The sequence below is a fragment of the Heterodontus francisci genome, chromosome 2 (genome assembly GCF_036365525.1).
Source record: "Heterodontus francisci isolate sHetFra1 chromosome 2, sHetFra1.hap1, whole genome shotgun sequence".
NCBI classification, from domain to species: Eukaryota; Metazoa; Chordata; class Chondrichthyes; order Heterodontiformes; family Heterodontidae; genus Heterodontus; species Heterodontus francisci.
The window spans coordinates 101,960,450-101,981,243 of record NC_090372.1 but is presented as its reverse complement, the minus strand read 5'-3'; the positions used below and the strand labels follow the sequence as shown (position 1 = coordinate 101,981,243).

The following is a 20,794-nucleotide window of genomic DNA, read 5'->3' as shown; positions in this document are numbered from 1 at the left end:
CTTCTGAGATATTGTTTTGATTCAGTTGGTGTGTGGACTGTGTTGAAAGCAGTTGGAGATAAGCCTACCAGAGAGCAGCCACCACCAGCTCATCCTTTTCCATCTCTTTGAGAAGCCCTGAGAATCAAGTGTAAGAAATAGAAACTGAAGTAGCATTTCTCCTGAGACTCTCCTGTAAAGCCTACTGGATTAATTCTCAAGCCTGCCAGAAGAGAACTGCTCCAGAAAATATCCCAGTGACCCTTCTATGTGTACTCAGAGGCCAGAATGTATGCAATTTGGGACACAACCTATCTCATCTGTTTTCTTCAAGAATTAGCAGGTATTTGGCCAAAGTATTCTTTTTTTGTGTTTTGTTTTTGTAAAAGAGCTCTGCAGAGAAAATCTCTTTATTTTTCAGTTAACCATTGTGTGTGTATGTCTGTGTGAGGGGCTAAGGTAAAAAGGGAACTTTCATATTTCAATCTGTGCATTAATGCTTTGCTTTGTTACTGGATAAGTCTTGTTTTATAATAAACTGATAATTTTGTTGTTTATTAAAGAATCTGGATTGGTGTATTTTATTTGGGGATAAAGAGTCATGTATATGATTGACCATACCAGTAATTGGGTAAACAATTAAAAATATGTTGTGACCTGTGGAGAAGTGGAACTAGAAAAGACAGAGCACTCCTCCTGCCTCAGTCATAACATATAATTGGGGGCTCTGTGCAGATAACCCAAAGCTGATGACTTGTAATTGTAAGTGAGGTAACAATAATAGAAAAGAGGATAAGTAAAAAGCCAGGTTTCTTGTGCATTGGAGTAAAGTTTCCATTGCTGGAATGGATTTATCAGTTGCTACAACCTTTTTGCAGAAGGATGACTTATTTCTGAATGATTTGAGAAACTTAACCAAGGTTAAGCTAATAGCATTTGCAGCAAAATTGGGATTAGAGTTAAAACCAGGGGCTAAGAAAGTAGATATAATTGAAGTAATAGTACAGTATTTGAAATTGGAAGAAGAAAATGGTGAACCAGATGGTGGTTCAGTTGGATTAGCTAAAATTCAGTTACAGATGAAACACCTTGAGCTTGAATGGGAAAAAGAGATGAAAAAACTTGAGCTTGAACAGGAAAGAGAATTGACAATGAAGAAACTTGAACTTGAAAGAGAGGAAAGGGCAAAAGAAAGAGTTCAAATTAAAAAAGATGGAACTAAGACAAAGGGGTGGCCTTGACTCCAGTGCAAGTTCTGGTGAGGAAAGATCTGACTCCAGCCCAGGACACAGTGGAGAAGTTGAAATTTGTGAAAGCCCTCCTGACGTTTGAGGGAAGGGATGTAGAGACATTTTTCATTTCTTTTGAAAAGATAACCAGACAGATGAAGTGGCCAAAGGAAAGCTAGACACTGCTTATATAAAGCAGGTTGATGGGCAGAGCTCATGAAGTTTATGCCATGCTTTCTGAGGAGGCTTCTGCAGGTTATGAGGTGGCAAAAAGCTATTCTCACTGCTTAAAAGTTGGTCCCTGAAGCCTACAGGCAGAAATTTCAGAACGTCCAGAGACAGCCTGGGCAGACTTATAGAGAATTTGAGAGGATAAAGCAAAATAATTTTGATTGTGGATGCGGGCACTAAAGGTAGAGGCCATATGAGAACCCTGGGGAATTAATTCTCCTGGTAGAATTTAAAAATCCCTCCATTAGTAAGAACACATGTGGCAAACCAGAAGGTTTCAACAGCCAGACAGGCAGCTAAGATGATGCTGATGATTATGAGCTTGTTTACAAGCCCAACCCATTTGTCTGTCACCCCCACAAACCCAAGAAGGATAGAAGGTGGGAGGGTGAAAAGAAGGCAAGTAGCCGGGAACAAAAAGGCACAGCTGGGAACACCCCGGGATCTCCTCCTCAGGCCAGAAGGGAAAATGCTGAGAGTGGAAGTAAGGTCCAAAAGCCTAAGTGTTAGCATTGGGACACCTTCGTCCAGAATGCTGGAACTTGCGGGGTAAATCCATGGTATGAGCCCTTTTCTTCAAGAATTAGCAAGTATTCTTTTTTTGTAAAAGAGCTCTGCAGAGAAAATCCTCTTTATTTTTCAGTTAACCAGTGTGTGTGTGTGCGTGCGCATGAGAGAGAGGGGTTAAGGTAAAAAAAGAACTTTCATATTTCAATCTGTGTTTTAATGCTTTGGTTCATTACTGGATAAATCTTGTTTTGTAATAAACTGATAATTTTGTTGTTTAACGAAACCTGGTTGGTGTATTTTATTCAGGGATAAAGAGCCGAGTATATGATTGACCGTATTGGTAACTGGGTAAACATTTAAACATATGTTGTGACCTGTACAGAAGTGGTACTAGAAAAGACAGTGCACTCCTCCCGCCTCAATTGTAACACATATAAAACAGTGACTCCATTTCATAAGTATTTTATTGACTGTAAAATATATTGGTACATCCTGACGTCATGAAAAGCACTATGTAAATGCAAGGTTTTTCATATTTTAAACTGTAAATAGACAACAAAATCACATAATTGAAACTCTTACAGACTTTTCACTTAAGAATTATAGATGTGGTGCACACACACTGGTATCAAAAGGATGTATTAAAATGTAATTGCTTACAAGTCAGAATGACCATTTTTGAGAAAATGCTATTTACACCTTTTCTGCACTTATCAGTATAATATTGGGACAGGGACATGCAATGACTCTACACAATGAGTTTTTTATGGTTACAGGTGTTGAATAGAAATAATATAACCAATAAAGTTGATGGCAGATAGATGACTTCAAGTTCTTATAATTCATGTTTCAACAGTACTTTGGCTGCCTTCATGTTTGAAGCCACTAAAGAAAAAGAGAAAAGAAGTTATTCAGGTATAATGTACAATTTAAACGAAGTGACAAAAATACAGCATTTTTGTCTGTGGCGTATTACTTATTGGAATCCTTCTCTGAGAACACACACATGCACGCATGCACATGTTACAGCTTGCTACTTCTGTACACTGCAGGAATAGGTCAGCCTTGTATGCCAATGTGCATCTAAAGGTTGTTCTTGTGTGCCATGATTTGATAGTATGTATATGCTTCAGACTTCTGAAGTGGGAACGATCACTGTGACTGCATATAAGATATTCCAGTAAACTGGAATGTCATGAAAAGGATGCTCTATTCAACTCCTGGTTCATGCTACTTTTCGACTTTGCTTGGTAAAGGCACACTCCAGTTTGAAAGAGTCCTAAGCCCACTAATGGAACTGATTAGTGATGCTAAACCTGAGGAAATTTGATGTGAATGGAACAGATGCTTATAAGTATTGCATTTGAAAAACACAGGTTGGATTTTTGGCAGTGGGATCAAGAGAATTCAGGTTTCATCTTAGCAACTGCAGTTCAAATTCACTGCTTTCTTGGTTGTTCTACTTCAACTGACAGCATGGAATAGCTTGTGGCACAGGATTTTTTACCCAGAATTTCTGTCAACACCACTTTGTATTGTCTGTGATGAGGTGGATGCAATATGGTGGGCTAATTTTCCCACCAGCATAAGATGCTCTACAATATAGTTTAGTTAAGAGCTGATCCATAGCTAGTCATGAATTTGAACTAGAGCTGAGCTCTATATTCAAACCCATTTTCAATGAATGGGAATCTGTTGTAGCATTAGGGCTAATGTTTTAGATTTCAGGCAGGCCCCAGCAAGGGGGTGGGGGTGGGGGTGGGGGTAGGGGATGGTGAGGGGAGGGGCAGTGTTTCTTCTGGGGGTGGGGGTGGCCATCACTGCAGGGGAGCCCTCCAGGAGCCCTGGCTTCCCCCAAATGGAAAGACCACCCGATTCTGCTAGGAGGCCACCAGGCTTTACCTGGTGGCTTCTCCACGTGGCTGCAGGTCCCTCTGCCTTCAACAAAACTGAAGCGGAGGCAGTAAGAGCCTTTAAGTGGCTGGAACAGCACCCCTGCCATTTTTTTTAACCCCACTGCCTCAGTGCCCACCTCCAAGGGCAGGACATTCATCTCATGATTTTCCCCATACCTTTTATTTCCCCCAGATGTTTAAAACCATTTCTGTTCTAATAGACATTATGGATTCTCTTTCCACCATGGTTTTGTTAGGGCTTCCATATTCTAACAAACGTGATTTTAAAAAAAACTCCTTCTTCTAGCTTTTACTTTTGTTCTTTTGGTGATCTTAAATTTATACCTCTAGTTACTGACCTATGAGAGTCTGACTATCTTGATCAGGTCTCCTCCCACCTTCTCTGCTCTAATGAAAATAGCTCCAGTTTCTTTAATCTCAAGAACTGAAGTAATTCAACTACATGTGGACCTTAGATTTTTAAATACAAATAAAATCACTGAATAGCTTGAAATGGACATGCGTACTATTTAGCCTAGTTTTTGCCACCAAGGGATAACAAATTTTGTATTGTTAAACATCTATTCAAAACCCAGACCTCCAGAATCAATTAAGTAATATTGCAATTTTCTCAGAGTTCAAGAAAAAAAAAAGAGAAAAGCTGTGGTTAGAATGCTCTGATGATTTGCTATGTAATGCATCTGGACCTAAATTAAAAATTTCCCAATGAGAAAGATCTAGAAGGTCAATGTTCCTAATGTGTACTCCTGGTTTGGAGTCTGGCCTGCTGGAAGCATGCATCAGGAAATCACAAGCATGTTCCCAACAATTTCATGTCCTTTTACTGCCTTTTGGATATGATCCCACAGGTAGCAGTAATTCTCTGGTACTTTGTACAAACTAAAGATGTGACTGCCAGATTATTCAACTGTGGTGATGTTACAGCTGAGATCAATCCTGAATCAGCCTAAATCTACATTTCCACTAGGAATGACAGATTAACAGTCAATCAATCAAAAGCAGGAATCCTGGATTTGCTTTTACCTTCTATAACCCAAGGAAACTGAAAACTGCAGCACCCTAATTACCACTCCAGCTGAAACGAGTTGAAAAACAGACCAGGGGCTGAGTTTTCATTCGGCTGTGGAGGCAGGAAGTGAGGCAGCAGCCGGCTATTTCCCAGCACGGGTCAAGTGGTCTCCTGCCATGGTTGCCCATCCACGATGACAATCTGTGCTCGGATTTAAAAAATTTGTAAAAGCTCTTCAGAGGGGAGCCTCCATCATGAGGAACCCTCTCTTTCTCCTACTGACAATGGCAGCCCCCACTTCTGTTGGTGGGGCTGCCGATCTCTGTGCTGGAGGGCTTCCTGTTGGCAGCCTCCTCAAAAATTGTCCTTTGGGTCCCAAAACTGGGTTGTGTAGGTTCCTGGCCCGCATTTCCTCCCAATGGCGGAATTGGGACCCACGAACAAAAATCCAGCCCCAGATCTCATAGCAAAGGCCAAAACCAGAACCAATCTTATAATTCAAAATAGGTATACTGAGTGGCTGAAGGTGACTAATTAACTCATCATTATTGGGCAAACGCAGGCATTATAGGAAGTAAATAGTAATATTCCTGAAACATATTGTAGACATGAAAATAAAGGATTGATGTTCTGAATTTGTGCTTGTGATGGAGGTTTACCTGCCAAGTCTGCATATCTGAATTTCGGGCTTGCATTTAGCAGGTGCATAAGATTTTACATTTACTCTTTATAATAATTGAAAAATCTGGGATGGGCCACTGATCTTCTCATCTGAATTTACAATTGGTGCTCCCATTGGGTGGAGCTCTATACCAGCAGCACACATTGATAAAATATCCTTCAATGTGATCACACTGATTAAATACTAGCAGGTTCAAATGAACTTAGACATCAGCTAGGAATACTGTTGTAATTTGCTGCTGAAAGTCTTATGGGTAATTTGATGATACTGAAACCCCAACATAGAGTTTTGCCTGCTCAAAGGGCATATCGGGAATTTGGGTATGTGTTGTATGTGAAACTTAGGCGTGATGTGTATCTTAATTCCTGATATGCATTCCTGTGAGTAAGTCTGTATGTCCAGAATGCAATTTCAGAAAAGTACCTCTCAAATAATATTTACACAGTCACTTTCTTCCTCAAAAATGCCCAGTGGGCATATCAGAATTAAAATAAAGTTAGGTACCTGGACGTAAAACATTAAGGTGAACATTTCAGGTCTGTGGCCTTTCATTTCGTTAGAAATGTGATAGGTTTTAAGAAAGCAAAAGGGGGAAGGTGGAAACAGAACAAAAGTGAATTTCTGTGATAGGGTGAAAGACAGGAGACATTAAATGACAAAAGAGTTGGTGGCGTAGGGCCAAAGGGAGTGGTAATGATAAACAGCTGCCGTCTGAATGCGGTTTTTCTCTTCATAGATGCTACCTGCTCTGCTGAGTATTTCCAGAATTTTAGATTTTTACTTCAAATATCCAGCATCTGCAGTATTTTGCTTTTATAAAACATTGAGGATTGTGACAATATATTTAATAGAAGCAACTTGGACTTACAGAGATCAATGTCGCCAGCCTCATAAGTGTATAAACGATTGTCATACTTCCCTCTGATATCTGCTCTCACTGTCAAGGAAGGATCTGTATTCAAAGAAAAAAAATACACTTATCATTTAGAAGTACAGTAGTTAAATACTGAAAATAGTAACCAATGTAACTATATCCTTCACATACAAAACAGGGTTACAATTCTTACCTATAAAGATTATCCTGGGAACATACTGACTGTCAGGCCACAAATTTTTGTCATTTGTCTCAAACTGTAATGAAAGTAAAGATTTAGTTGCAGCAGTAGTTTTATCAGAAATTACAATCAAAAGTTGCATATAGCAGTGCCAATCAGTAATACAAACAATACTAAGATACATATTTTTTTAAAAAGGAGGCAATGTATAAATCTCTCTGTAGATAGCACCTATCTGCCCTTTAATCAATGTGCTGGGTTATGTGCAAGAGATGTAACTTGAATGGATACCTCCTCTTTTGCTTTTCTTATATTCCCCAAAAGGCCTAGATGACTGAAAAATTCCCTGTCACAGGGAAGCCACATGTAAATACTGAAATTCCATTGAGTGTCCTACTGAAGTCTCTGACATGCTAGTTCTATCACCAATAGGTTGCCCTATAATTTGTGAACTGGTCAGCATGTAGAGAACAATGCAATTCTATTCAAAAAACAGTCTGGATAATGTACTTTTATTTTGTTTGCTCCTTACATTTTCCACCGTTCCCACAATCACACATAAGTGGGGCAGGGTTGGAGGTGAGGGGCCCATAGAATCGTGACGGGTGGCGGGGGGTGGACGGCCTGTTGCCAAGTGATTTGGCCGGGGTGGAATAGGCTGATGACAGCCTTCCCGCCCAGAGGCCAATTGAAACCCTTAAGTGGCCTATTAACGGCCACTTACGGGCCTCTTCCCACTGCTGCTGGGATCTTACCTCTGCAGTACCGGCAGTGGCCACTGCTAGCAGTGGTGCTGCCGATAATGCTGAGCTGCCGGCACTGTGATTGGCCAGCAGCTCTTGGAGGCGGGATTCCCATCTTTAAAGGGGTAGGGTTCCTGGCACAGACAACTTAAGCAGCAAAACGATGGAGGATTGCTCCAGGAGGGCATGACAAAGCAGAGGTGGGGTTCTCCCTGCATTTTCAACCCAGTGCCAGGAGCCCCACCTCCTCCACAAAATCCAGCTCAATGAGTTGAATGATCCCCCTCTGTGCTGCATGATGTATAAGGTAGTGGCCAACATTTCCATTCTCTACCTAGTAAAGCTTTTGTCTTTGTCAATTGGCATCTAAATATATTTTCCCTGTTTCTCATTTTCACCAGCACAATCCTATCAGTTATCGTTCTGTTCCTCTATCATTGTGAAAGGCCCGTACTATTAAGGCCTGACAGTACATGAGGGAGAGAAATTGAAAAGGAGGAGTGAAGCCTCTAATTACTTCTACTTACAGAGAAGGAGTCAGTCATGAAATGGGTATCAAAACTGCAACTCAGAACAATTGTGATGGTATAGGGGCAATTCAACACAAATAAAAAAAATTCAGTTCTTTTCAAAAATATAAATGAGAAGTCAACTTCAAAGATGAAAATGGCATTGGGGTTTGTCAGCAGCAAGATAACACTGGGGGGCTTTTGGTGGGGGGGTGGGGGTGGGGTTGGCAGAGTGAGTCAATACATGACTTTCATGAATATAGCAAACAGTAACGAAGGTAATGTGTGGATGTCCAAAACAGGCATGAGTGCATGCATGGAAGAAAAAAAAAGTCATTTATGGGAGGTCCAGATGGCAAACTACAGCACTACGAGCAGAGTAGTATGCATAGCTGAGGCCCCAGAGAAAGGTGAAGGTCGGGGGGCAAGTGTGATAAGCATTTGTAGATAGTATGGTTATGCATATAGGGAATTTCCAGACTCAGTTAATATTTCTATAATTTCTGGTGTTTGTTATGTCACAAATTGTATTTCTAAGGCGTCTATAGATGTTTGGATGAGCATCTCAGCCACTGTAAGGACTTGGAAACAAGTTCAGGAGTAAGACGTGCTCAAAGACAGTGCAGTGTTTTTGATTAGCTGCTGGGAAATGTGACACAATTAGAATACGTCGCACCTTATAAGTATTTTTGCACATCCTAAGATTTTCCCACACCCTACAAGTGTGTCACATGCAAATCATTACATATATACAATTATGTAGCATATTAAAAATCTTACATCTACCTACAATCTGTGTACAAAACCTTATTTCCTGTTCTCACATTTTTTGCCACTTAATATTTTCATAATGAAATAGCGAACATTCAAAATGATTCTTTTCAGAATGTATTCACAGGGGAAAACATGAGAAACACGTCCTCCTGACAGATAACCCAAGTAAGACCAATGATTTTTATCTAAATCAGAAGGAATTTCTACACAAACTGAAGGAGTTTAAGACAAATAAATCTCCAGGGTTAGATGGTAATAATTTCCAAGGGACTAGAAGAGATTTGTGAATCATTAACAATATGAGGCAGTTAATGGTCACTGGGAATTTCCTGTAAATTGGAAACTGGCTAATGTCATGCCTATTTTCAAAAGGGGTGGCAAAACAGACAGAGGCAATTAAATACTTGGTTTTAATTGAGAATCAATTATTAGAATGCACTTGAGGATTATCTGTACAACGACAACAACCTGGAAAACAGCAATTAAAACAACAACTTTAGTTGGGGAAAGTCCTACCTGACCAACAATCTTTCAGAAACAGACAACCAAAGTGGATTGTGTTAATCCCTATGGTGTTGTGTATGTTGACTTCTATCTATAAGGCAATTGTAAAGGTTCTTTACATGAAAAGCTACCAGTTAAAATCAAAGCCATCAGAATTCAGGGGAACACTTGGAAATGGATATGAAATTGTCTGAAAGGTAAACAACAACAGGTGTCATGTTGAGGTGAGGGGTGAGGGGGGGGGGTGGAAAAGAGATATAGGCCAGAATTTTATGGACCCCTTGGAGATGGGATGAGAGGTGGTTGGGTGGGCCCCCATAAAATAGTGATGGATGATGGTAGGTGTAGTGCCTGTCACCAGAGGCCAACTGAAGACCATAACTGGTCTATTAATAGCCATTTAAGGGCCTCTTCCTACTGCTGCTGGTATTTAATCAGCAAGGGGGGGGGGTGGCGCCACCACCATGTGGGGAGGTTGCCCTGCTTGGGGGTGATGGGGCATTTGTGGCCTCCTCCGTGGGCAATCTGTGGCCCATGGAGGGCCCCTGGCAGCAAAGGCTACCCCTCTGTGAACACACCCCCACCCTCAACGACCACCCCTCTCCCCCCAACCCTTGCCAGGGCCAGTGCAGCAGACCTCGGCGACCCCGCCACACTTACTGGGTCCGGGGCTCCAGTGATGGGCCTGGTCCCAGGCCTCTTGTAGTACTGGCACTGGCCACCGCATCCAATGGCACTGTTGATACTACTGAGCTGCTGGCCCTCTGGTTGGCCAGCAGCTCTGGGAGGCAGGATCCCCATCCTTAAAGGGGTGGGCAGTTAATTGCCTGAGTGCCACTGAATAGAGCCCGGGGCTGGGGATCTCCAAAGGGCCAAGGTGGGGTTTCCCCTCACCTTTTGGGCCAGCTCCATAAAATTCAGCCCAAGGGCTTAGTAGTTTGTACCACTGCTGTTTCTAATTTACATCAGTGACTTCTATTCAGAAACTCAATGTAAATTAGTCAAATTTGCAGAGGATTCCTAACCACGCGAGTCAATGGAATCAAAAAGGAGGTGGCCCAGATGTTACAGAATGAGTTAAATAAAACATGTGAACAGACTGGACAATGGCAGATGAAGTTTAATGCAGACAAGTCTGAAGTATTGTACATTGGAAAGATGAGTAACATACATACTACATGGTTCTTAAATAGCTCAAGACGAAGTTGAGAGAGACCTATGCATCTTAGTAGATTCAATACATCTAATTAATGCAGAACCAAAAGCCCAAACCATAAAATATAGGTCAAAAGATGTTATTATAAAACTGTACCATGTTCTGGTCAGACTACACCTTGGCTACTGTGTTTAGTTCTGCTTGCAAAGACACAATGAAGATTGCACCTGTACCCAGCACTGCTATCAAGAACAAATGATACTTGGACATTGCAAAGAGCCATAAGGTTGATCCCTAGCGTCAAAGGTATGCACTATGAGAGACAAGAAAACTCAGCTTTTTACCCTGGAAAGGAGATGTCGGAGGTGATCTTATAGATACATAAAATGGTGAACTGTATGGAAAAAGTTAATCTTGAGTATTATTTTTAAGTTAAACTGTGAGGGCAGGATAAGTGAACACAAGTTTATATAGTTTTAGAAAATAACAAATTCACAATTACCTTCATACCCCTATTTCCCTGGATCTGGGCCATTATATGAAATGTTTTTCATATTTTATTTTTTTTCACTTACCACAAGATTAAGCATAACAAAGTCATCTTTTGCCATTTTCTGAATTTCCTTACTCTCGGCAAATGCCTTCTTCAGGGCTGTTAGAAAAAAAGTCATAGAGAAGACTTGAAAAATAGAGCAATGCAACTAATCTTTCGAGGTGAAGCGATAGTGAATCTTCCATACCAAAACAAAACATTTTCAGCAGCACTTTACTGAAAAACATTATGAAATACAATATAGGGAATTAGCTTGTTTGTTGAAAAGATCACTTACCCTGACTGAATGGGCAGTCTTCTAAGTGGTGAATGACTATTAAAGGTCGGTTGCTAAAATGGAAGTGTACAAAACATTTTTATTTAATGCGGAATAACTACATGTCAGGTTATCTTGTCAATATATAAGCAGATAAACTAAGGAGTACTATAATTAATTACAGATATTTCAGTGTCTAAATCCTATGAAAAACACATTTAAAATGTTTAAATTTGGGAAAGGGCTGGCATTCTTTCTGCACATGATCAGCATTAGGGATTTAAATGGTTTCTCACAATTTGTTTCCCTTATTTAACTTCAAATTTATAAGGTCTCTCCAGATGGACTAATATATTTTTTATTTCCCACACAAGCTACTTTTGGCATATGTGAGTCAAACTAGCAATTTAGTGTTACATTACGGGTCATTTGGGTTAAGAACATGGACCATTAAAATTGGATTGGAAAATATCAAGGCATGTTTCCACTCTGACCCTTATGATCACTAGACAGAAGAAAAGTTGGATTTATATCTTTGGCAGGATTTTTTGAGGAAATGGCAACCCAAGTGGACTGTGAAAAAGTCCTATAATACCTTGACTTCAAAGAGGCTTTTGATAAAGTTCCACATGAAAGATTATTAACTGTACTCCAATGTTTTCCCTGATTAGCCTCAGCTGACTAATCTTTGTCAGCTCCCAACATCACTTCAAATGCTTATTCTGTTTTTGAAAAAGACTATCCAAAAAATATCATGTTTTGCTCCCCGGTGGTTCTCTCCCCATTATAGAGCCCATCCTTCCTTGATGTCCCACTCTACGATTTGCCTTACAATGTCAAATTTTCAACGGGGTAGTATATCCCCAACGTCATACTTCCTTAATATATAAAAAGCAGTATTGTAAGGCAATGTTTCTTCGAAGCTGCTTGGCTACACAGCAATTGGGAATGTGCCGTGCAGGAAACAAACTGCCTGGTACAAGCAACATTCCTTTAAGGTGCATGCATAAGTGACCTCAATCTTAAAGGGACAAGCCAGCCATACACAGCAAACAGAATTTAGATGGAATAAAAGCTGAAAGTGCTGGAAATACTCAGCAGGTCTGACAGTACCTGTGGAAAGAGAAGCAGAGTTACCGTTTCAGGTCTGTGATCTTTCATCAGAAGATTAGAAATGTGACAGGTTTTAAGCAAATAAAGCAGGGGTGAGGGAAAAGAGAATAAAAGGGAAGGTGTGTGACAGGACAGCGGGCTGGAGAGATTAACTGACAAGGAGATTATGGGGCAAAGGCAAAGAGAATGTGCCAATGGTGCTAGCCTAACATCAGTAGCAGGCAAAATGTTAGAATCTATTATTAGGGATATGATAACAGGGCACTTAGAAAATCATAACATGATTAAGCAGAGTCAACATGGAGTTAAGAAAGGGAAATGGTGCTTGGCATATCTGTTAAAAGTTTTTTGAGAATGTAATGAGTAATATGGATAAGGGGAAATCAGTGGATGCAATGTATTTGGATTTTCAAAAAGCATTTGATAAGGTGCCACGTAAGAGGTTATTACACAAAATTAGGACTCCTGGGATTGGGAGTAATAGCATGGATTGAGGATTGGTTAATGGACAGAAAACAGAGAGTAGTAATAAATGGGACATTTTTGGCTTGGCAGGCTGTAACGAGCAGGGTACTGCAATGATCAGTTCTTGGACCTCAGCTACTTACAATCTGTATTAATAACTTTGATGAATGTATCCATGTTTTCTGATGATACATAGGTGGGAAAGTAAGCATTGATGAGGAAGCAAAGAGACTGCAGAGGGATATCGAAAGGTTGGTTGTGTGGGCAGATGGAATACAATGTGGCGAAGTGTGAAGTTATCAACTTTGGTAGGAAAAATAAAAAGCAGAATATTTTTTAAAATGGTGAGAGACTGGAAAAAATGTTTGCATTCAGAGGGATCTGGGTGTCCCTGTACATGAATCACAGAAGGTTAACATGCAGGTACAGCAATTAGGAAGGCAAATGGCATGTTAGCTTTGGTTAAAAATGGATTGGAGTATAAAAGTAAAGATGTCTTACTACAATTAAACAGGGCATTGTTGAGACCACACCTGGAGTTAATGTACAATTTTAGTCTCCTTACCTAAGGAAGTATATACTAGCCTTGGAGGGAGCGCATCAAAGGTTCACTAGACTGATTCCTGGGATGAGGGGATTGTCCCATGAGGAGAGATTGAGTAGAGTAGGCCTATATTCCCTGGAGTTTAAAAGGATGACAGGTGATCTAATTGAAACATACAAATAAGGGACTTGACAGGGTAGATGATGAGATAATATTCCCCATGGCTGGGGAATCTCGAACACAAGGTCACAGTCTCAGAATAAGGGGTTGAAGTGAGAAATTTTTCAAAAGGTTGTGAATCTTTGAAATGCTCTACCCGAGAGAGCAGTGGATGTCGTGCCATTGAGTATATTCATTAAAGGCAGAGATCAGTAGATTTTTAGGTACTAAGGGAATTAGGGGGATATGGAGATAGTACGGAAAGGTAAAGCTAAGGTAGAAGATTAGCCATGATCTCATTGAATGGCAGAGCAGGATCAAAGGGCCAAATGGTTTATTTTAGTTCCTATTTCTTATGTTTTAGGGATTTTGAACTCCTTGTGCTAAAATAGACAAAATTGGGGATCAGAAGAGAATAAAATAACAGAATGAGTAAAAAATATATTCAATTTATCAAAACTATGCCTTGCACAAACTATATACAATTCATCCTGCCAAGGGCTCTGTCATGGGTGCTAATCTACACCTATTAGTCTGTGTGGCACAACACATACATTCCCAACACACTGTACCACCTTCAATGACTTAAAAAAATAGGAAACCAGCAACAACTCAAGGCACACAATGTTACACTTAATGTTTTACTTAAGTTTCCGATATTTCTCACAGAATGCTCCGCACATTTATTTCCTCCTTCGTCATTTGGTGGGTTTTTAGGGAACTACATTTCCTGCTTTAGCTGTGATCTCTTCAAATGGTTGCCCGTTGGTACATGTGCACACCTCTTGAACACCCCTTTTTTCTCAATATATATTTTATGCATTTTCTCCCTCCGTATGCACCTCCTGTTGGCTCACTTCAGCACTTTTTAAGTGTTTGTTGCTATTTCCTTCTATTAACCCCCCATTAGTAAAGTGCTACTTGTTTTTCAAGGTTTAAATTTCATTCCTGGGATTTCCCCAGTCAGGCACTGCAGCTTGTAGCACTTGTCTATTAATCACCTCTGGAGTTATTCCAACCTTACAGCATCTACCACCTAATGTGGTGTGTGTGCATATCTTATAGGATATACAAGCAAATTCCAGGAATGGAGAGAAGGGAGAAGAACGCCAAGGTGTACAGGTACATGAACAGTACCGACAGACACTAGAGGGCGCTTTTGGTTAGAAAGGCAGCATTACCTCTTCCTTGCTTTGAACAGCCCTTCTTCGTATGTCTGAACCCAATTAATTTCGTCTCCCCATCCTAAGAATAAAAAGATATGAAAATATTATCCTGCAAACAATACCACAGGAATACTGAGAGGAAAACACAAGTCAAATAAAACGAACATATAGAAAACACGATCAAGCGATGGAAGCCAGCCCGAACTGCGGTGAAAAGTAGCAGCTACTTTACCTCTGGAGAAACTGGGCGGGCATTTCTTCTCGCTTGCATTCTCGGTTTTCGATGGAGGGGTCACAGACTTCGATCCGGTGGCACCTCTGGCCAGACAATCCGAGACAGCCGCCAGCAGCACTAGCAGGGAAAGCGAAAGAGCGGCCATCCTGGTGGGACTCAACTTGGAGCAGATTTACTAGAGACACAGAACACAGAATTACTCCAATAATACGTTCCGACAATTCTGCAAGGTATATACGCATCTGAATAATTCCAAAGAGAGAGACAAAAAAGTTTAAGGAAATGTTTTAGATTGTGACAAATGACTTCCCTTTCAGAGTGAAAATCAAAAGCGAAGGCTACATCGCCTGCTTACCTGCGACAGGTTAACAGTGAATCTGAGCTGAGTGCTGTTAAGACCGTGCTGTGATTCAGAAGTGTAATGTTCCCAAATATATACCCGATGTTCGCCGCCCAATTGGTCACCAACCTTTATCGCCCTCCCCAATTTGGGAATGCAGGAAGAATGTCCTTTGCTTAGATTATTTATCTTCTGTAAGTAGATATGTTAATTTTAGAACTATTTGAGCTCAGAATTTTCAAAATAAAGTTTATTAGGTGTAATTTCGCACATTTAAATAGAGATAGTGAACTATTAAGAAAACGTGACATCTTTTCAAACCATTGAGTAATTCAAATCAGTGTCTGTTGATTTCTCTGAAAGCTGACTGGTCTCTCTGCTATTGGCTAAAAGTTTTACAGACAGCATGCTAATTTTTGAAATTAATTTCCAATTGACTACTGTGCTGATTCATAACTTTAGATCTGGTTTTAAATGAATAGTGGCAACACCCCAATATTGCCTCTGCAATATTTATGGATCTCCTTTCTATTTTGTTCCAGAAAATCAAATTTATATAACAAATACAATATTTTTAAATTAAAAAGAATTTTAAAAATAATGTTCTATTTTCGCTTAATGGTTTCTAAAGCCAACAACTAGGGTTCATCAAGCATTTCTTCAGGCTTGTTTTCAGTGTCTTCCTTTGCCTATGCGATGCCTCTATATGGTGAAACCTCAACATTTTAGTACAAGAGAAGGCTATTTGGCTCTCCCTGTATGTATTGAATTTAAGCCCTTCTCAGGGACTGGTTTTATAGTCCAGTTGTCCTATTTTCTCCCTTTACCTTTCTATTCTTCAATGTCATTATCCCTTTTAACACAGTAATCAATTTAGCAATGAGTACCACTTCTGATGACACACTTCACATTCCGATTATCTCTTTGCATGCAAAAGTACCTTCTAAGCTTCCCCTCCCAATGCTCATCTTGAGATTATGATCCCTCAACATAAACCTAAAATTTCTTTTGTTTTCTTTTAAACTTGTCCACCCACTTTTAAGGATCTTTTATCTGTAAATCTAGAGCTCTTTGCTCTTGCACTACATTGGGAATTTTAGCATTTAAGGTATATTTCAGTTTTCCATGCATGTTTCCAAAATATGTTGCCTCACATTTTTCTCTATTAAACTGGACATACCACATACCTGCCCATTGCTCAGCCTGTTTATATTCTCCAGTAGTCTCCAGCAATGTTTCTGACAGTTTGTTACTCTTGGCAGTTTTGCAATATCAGCCAGCAACAAAAGAAGTGGTCCAAATATTGATCCCTAGCCTAGCTAACGCTCCTAGCCTAAGAAGGAATCAATTTAATGCAACCCTTTGCTATCTGATTTCAGTCGTCTCCTTGTGCATATTGCCACTTTCTGTTTTAAACTTTGCAGCACTTTATCAAATACACTCTGAAAGTCCTCAAAAACTACAGCTACTGAATTCCCCATCTTTACTTTCAATTATTCTCTCAAAATATTCAATAAGGTTAGTCAAACATGACATACCCTTCTAAAATTCCATATTGACCATCTGAGACCAGTATTTTTCCAACTATTCATTTATTTTTTATCTCTAACAATGTTCTTTAGTCATTTTCCTGCAATTAAAATAAGGCAATTAAAAAAAAAATTGCCTGACTATCCCATCCCCCTTTTTGAACAGAGGTGTGACATTTGCCACCCATCAGTCCTGTGGTGGAGCATCTATTTCCAAAGTATTTTGAAAAATCATGGTTAGTCCATTGCTATTTGCTCAGTAATCTCCTTCAGTATTCTGGAACACATACCATCTGGTCCTGGGCATTTAATTGCCCACAGAGTTTTAAGAACCAGTGCCCTGTTAATACATGTATCGATTGGCTGCCTTTTTAAATTCCTCAACTGCATGATTTTAAGACTTCCTTCATTCTCTGCTGTAAATACTAAAGAAAGTATTCATTAAGCAACTTTTTAATTACTTACCTACCTGTATAATCTCATTATGTTCAATTCTGAGATGGTCCAAACCCTTTTTAATAAATCTCTTTTCCTAATGAGTTGATAAAAATTTTTGCTGCTTCCCTTTGATCACACTGTTTTTTCACACTCCCACTCAAACAAAAGTCTACTGCCTATAATTTATACCACTCAATTCCTGCTCTCCCATTATCCTGCTCACTGATCTACATTGCTTCCTAGTTCCACAATGCCTCAAAATTCTTGTTCTCATGTTTAATTCCTTTCACTGCTTACTCCTTCCTATCTCTGTAACCTCCTTGAGTCTTACAACCCACCTCCCAGAACTCGCTGTTCCTCTGATTCTGGCCTTTTGTGCATCACCTACCTAAACCCCTCTGCCACTCCACCTCCCTTTCCTCCTTTAAGGTCCTTCTTTGACCATACTTTTGCTCATTCATTTTTAGACTTGGCATCCATTTTTTATCGTGCCTCTTGAAATATCTTTGGATAATTTTTTTCTACATTATAGATATTACATAAATGCAAGTTGTTGTTCTTCCTTTTGGCTGTTTCAAGGAGATTGTGAACCAAGATGAAGAGGGTATCCTTTGTCGCAGAACAGCCATTCCATCCAGTCTTCCTTTCTCTAAAAAATGAAGGTATTATGACATATGAAGGCAAAGTAAGCATTCCTAACGTTTATTTCATTAATGGATAGGCACCTCTTTCTGCTGTGCTTAATTGGTGGCAGAGACCCATAAGACTACATGCGTATCATCTATAAAGGCAGGACTTTATGGGAGCCTGCCTATCACCATTGGGCTCAACATGCATATGTTAAGAAGAGTCTGTTGGCTTTAGGTGAGTGTCCTTGCTGCCTGCTCAGGAGTGAAAGTTAAGTTACATACTTGTCAACTTCTGGACGTTTCAGGGAAAATAAGCAACTTATACGATTTTAACTGTTGACCAACCAAGTTCCACTGTGATGGTAGGATTAAAATCATCCCCTAAGATTTTGAAAACTGGAATTCAACGAGTGGTCTATAGATACCCTTTTTATCTTTCTCCTTTCTTCAACAAAAATTGAAAACAATTAGCTGTTCTCTGTTCCCATGCCAGAATTTGCATATTTAAGGAAGATTGATAAATGTAGCCAATTCCTCTGCTAGCTCACCCTTTACTTCTTTCATAAATCCTCAGTGATTTATTATCCATCTTGAGTCCTGCCAATTTGGCAATTCAGGATATTCTGAACCAATTCCCTTTCTAAACTTTTCACTAATAATTGGTCTGTATCCTCCTTTAGTATATTCTCACTTCCACCATCATTTGCAGAAATCAATATTAAATATTCACATACGAACATATGAATTAGGGCTGAGTAGGCCATTCGGCCCCTCAAGCCTGCTCTGCCATTCAGCAAGATCATGGCAGATCTGATTGTAACCTCAACTCCACATTCCCGCCTACCCCCAATAACCTTTCACCCCCTTGCTTACCAAGAATCTATCTACCTCAGTCTTAAAAATATTCAAAGACTCTGCTTCCACCGCCTTTTGAGGAAGAGAGTTCCAAAGACTCACGACCCTCTGAGAGAAAAAATCTAGCTTCATCTCTGTCTTAAATGAGCAACACCTTATTTTCAAACAGTGACCCCAGTTCAAGATTCTCGCACTCCTTGCTGGCGGGTTTGCTAGTGCTGTTGGGAGGAGTTTAAACTAATTTGGCAGGGGGAGGGGACGCAGACTCCTAGCAGAATAGCGACACAGCTAAACACAGGAAAGCAAACAAGTCAGAGGGAATACAGCGGAAGTAAGTTTTAAGGGAGTAAGACCAGGATGGCTGGCCTCTACCTTAATGCCAGGAGTATTACAGGTAAAACGGATTAGTTAAGGGCAAGGATTGACATGTGGAATTGTGATATAGTAGCCATCAAGGAGACATGGTTGAGGGAGGGGCAGGATTGGCAGCTCAATATCTCGGGATATAGAATCTTCAGGCGAGACAGAGGAGGGGGTAAAAGAGGAGGGGGCATTGCAGTATTAGTTAAGGAGTCAGTTACTGCAGTAAGGAGAGTTGATATCTTGGAGGGGGCATCAAATTAAGCTTTATGGGTAGAGTTTAGGAATAAAAAAGGGACAGCCACATTGCTAGGTGTTTATTATAGACCCCCAGATAGTCAGCGGGAAATTGAGGAGCAAATATGTGCGCAATTCACAGAGGTGTGTAAAAATAATAGGGTAATTATATTAGGTGATTTCAACTTTCCCAACATTAATTGGGATAGTCATCGTGTTAAGAGCTTAGATGGAGTGGAGTTCTTAAAATGTATACAGGAGAACTTTCTAGCTCAATATGTAGAGGATCCAATAACGGAGGGTGCAGTGCTGGACCTAATTCTGGGGAATGAAGCCGGGCAGGTGGTTGATGTGTTGATGGGGGCACATTTTGGTGATAGTGACCACAACATAGTACAATTTAAGCTTGTTATGGAGAAAGAAATAGACAAGTTGCAAAAAAAGGTTTTGGATTGGGGTAGAGTGAATTTTAGTAAAATAAGGAAGGATCTGGCCAAGGTAGACTGGAAAGAGTTACTTGTCAGGAAATCTACAGAAGAGCAGTGGGGGGCATTCAAAAAGGAAATGGGGAGGGTACAGGCCTAACATGTTCTCTCTAGGGTAATAGGTAGGAGCAACAAGCCCAGAGAACCGTGGATGACCAGAAACATTCAGGGTACGATGAGAGGGAAAAGAGAGGCTTTTAGCAAATACAAGGAGAGCAAATCAACGGAAGCATTAATGCAGTACAGAAAGTGTAGGATGGAGCTTAAGAAAGCAATTAGGAGAGCAAAGAGGGGATATGAGAAAGCTCTGGCTGGTAAAAGTAGGGAAAATCCCAAGATATTCTATAAGTATATCAATGGGAAGAGGATAACCAGGGAAAGAGTAGGCCCCATTAGGGACCAGGGGGGAAATCTGTGGGTGGAGCCAGAGGACATTGGTAGGGTGTTGAACAAATACTTCACATCTGTCTTCACCGGAGAGAATGAGGGTGTAGATATGAAACTCAGAGAGAGAGACTGTAAGGTTCTTGAGCAAATTGTCATAGGGTGTGACAAGGTATTGGAGGTTTTGGCAGGCTTAAAAGTGGACAAATCTCCACGTCCGGGCGATTTGTGTCCCAGGATGCTGTGGGAAGCGAGGCTGGAGATTGCAGGGGCTCTGACCCAAATTTTTAATTCCTCTCTGGCCACGGGGAAGGTGCCAGTGGACTGGAGAACAGCTAATGTGGTCTCACTATTTCAGAAAGGTTGTAGAGATAAGCCAGGGAACTACAGACCAGTGAGTCTCATGTCAGTGGTAAGGAAACTATTGGAGAAAATTCTGAAGGAGAGAATCCACTTGGAGAGGCAAAATTTGGTTAGGAATAGTCAGCATGGCTTTGTCAGAGGGAGGTCATGCCTAACAAATTTGATTGAATTTTTTGAGCATGTGACCAGGTGTGTAGATGAGGGTAGTGCAGTTAATGTAGTTTACATGGATTTCAGCAAAGCCTTTGACAAGGTCCCACATGGGAGACTTATCAAGAAAGCAAATGCACATGGGATACAGGGTAACTTGGTAAGGTGGATTCAAAATTGGCTTAGCTGTAGGAGACAGAGAGTGATGTCAGACAGCTGTTTTAGTGACTGGAAGC

The 20,794-nt window shown here is 40.3% G+C and overlaps 1 protein-coding gene across 1 annotated transcript; it reads right to left on the bottom strand.

Moving 5' to 3' along the window:
* Nucleotides 1-2,395: 2,395 nt before the first annotated feature.
* LOC137379743 (anterior gradient protein 3-like) lies at nt 2,396-15,251 on the bottom strand. Its single transcript, XM_068051061.1, has 8 exons — nt 15,144-15,251; nt 14,786-14,963; nt 14,569-14,632; nt 11,128-11,180; nt 10,873-10,949; nt 6,624-6,687; nt 6,425-6,508; nt 2,396-2,834 (listed from the first exon to the last, which is right to left on the bottom strand). Exons 2-8 carry the CDS (start codon nt 14,931-14,933, stop codon nt 2,785-2,787), a joined length of 540 nt encoding a protein of 179 aa, XP_067907162.1. The 5' UTR covers nt 14,934-14,963; nt 15,144-15,251; the 3' UTR covers nt 2,396-2,784.
* Nucleotides 15,252-20,794: the final 5,543 nt, after the last annotated feature.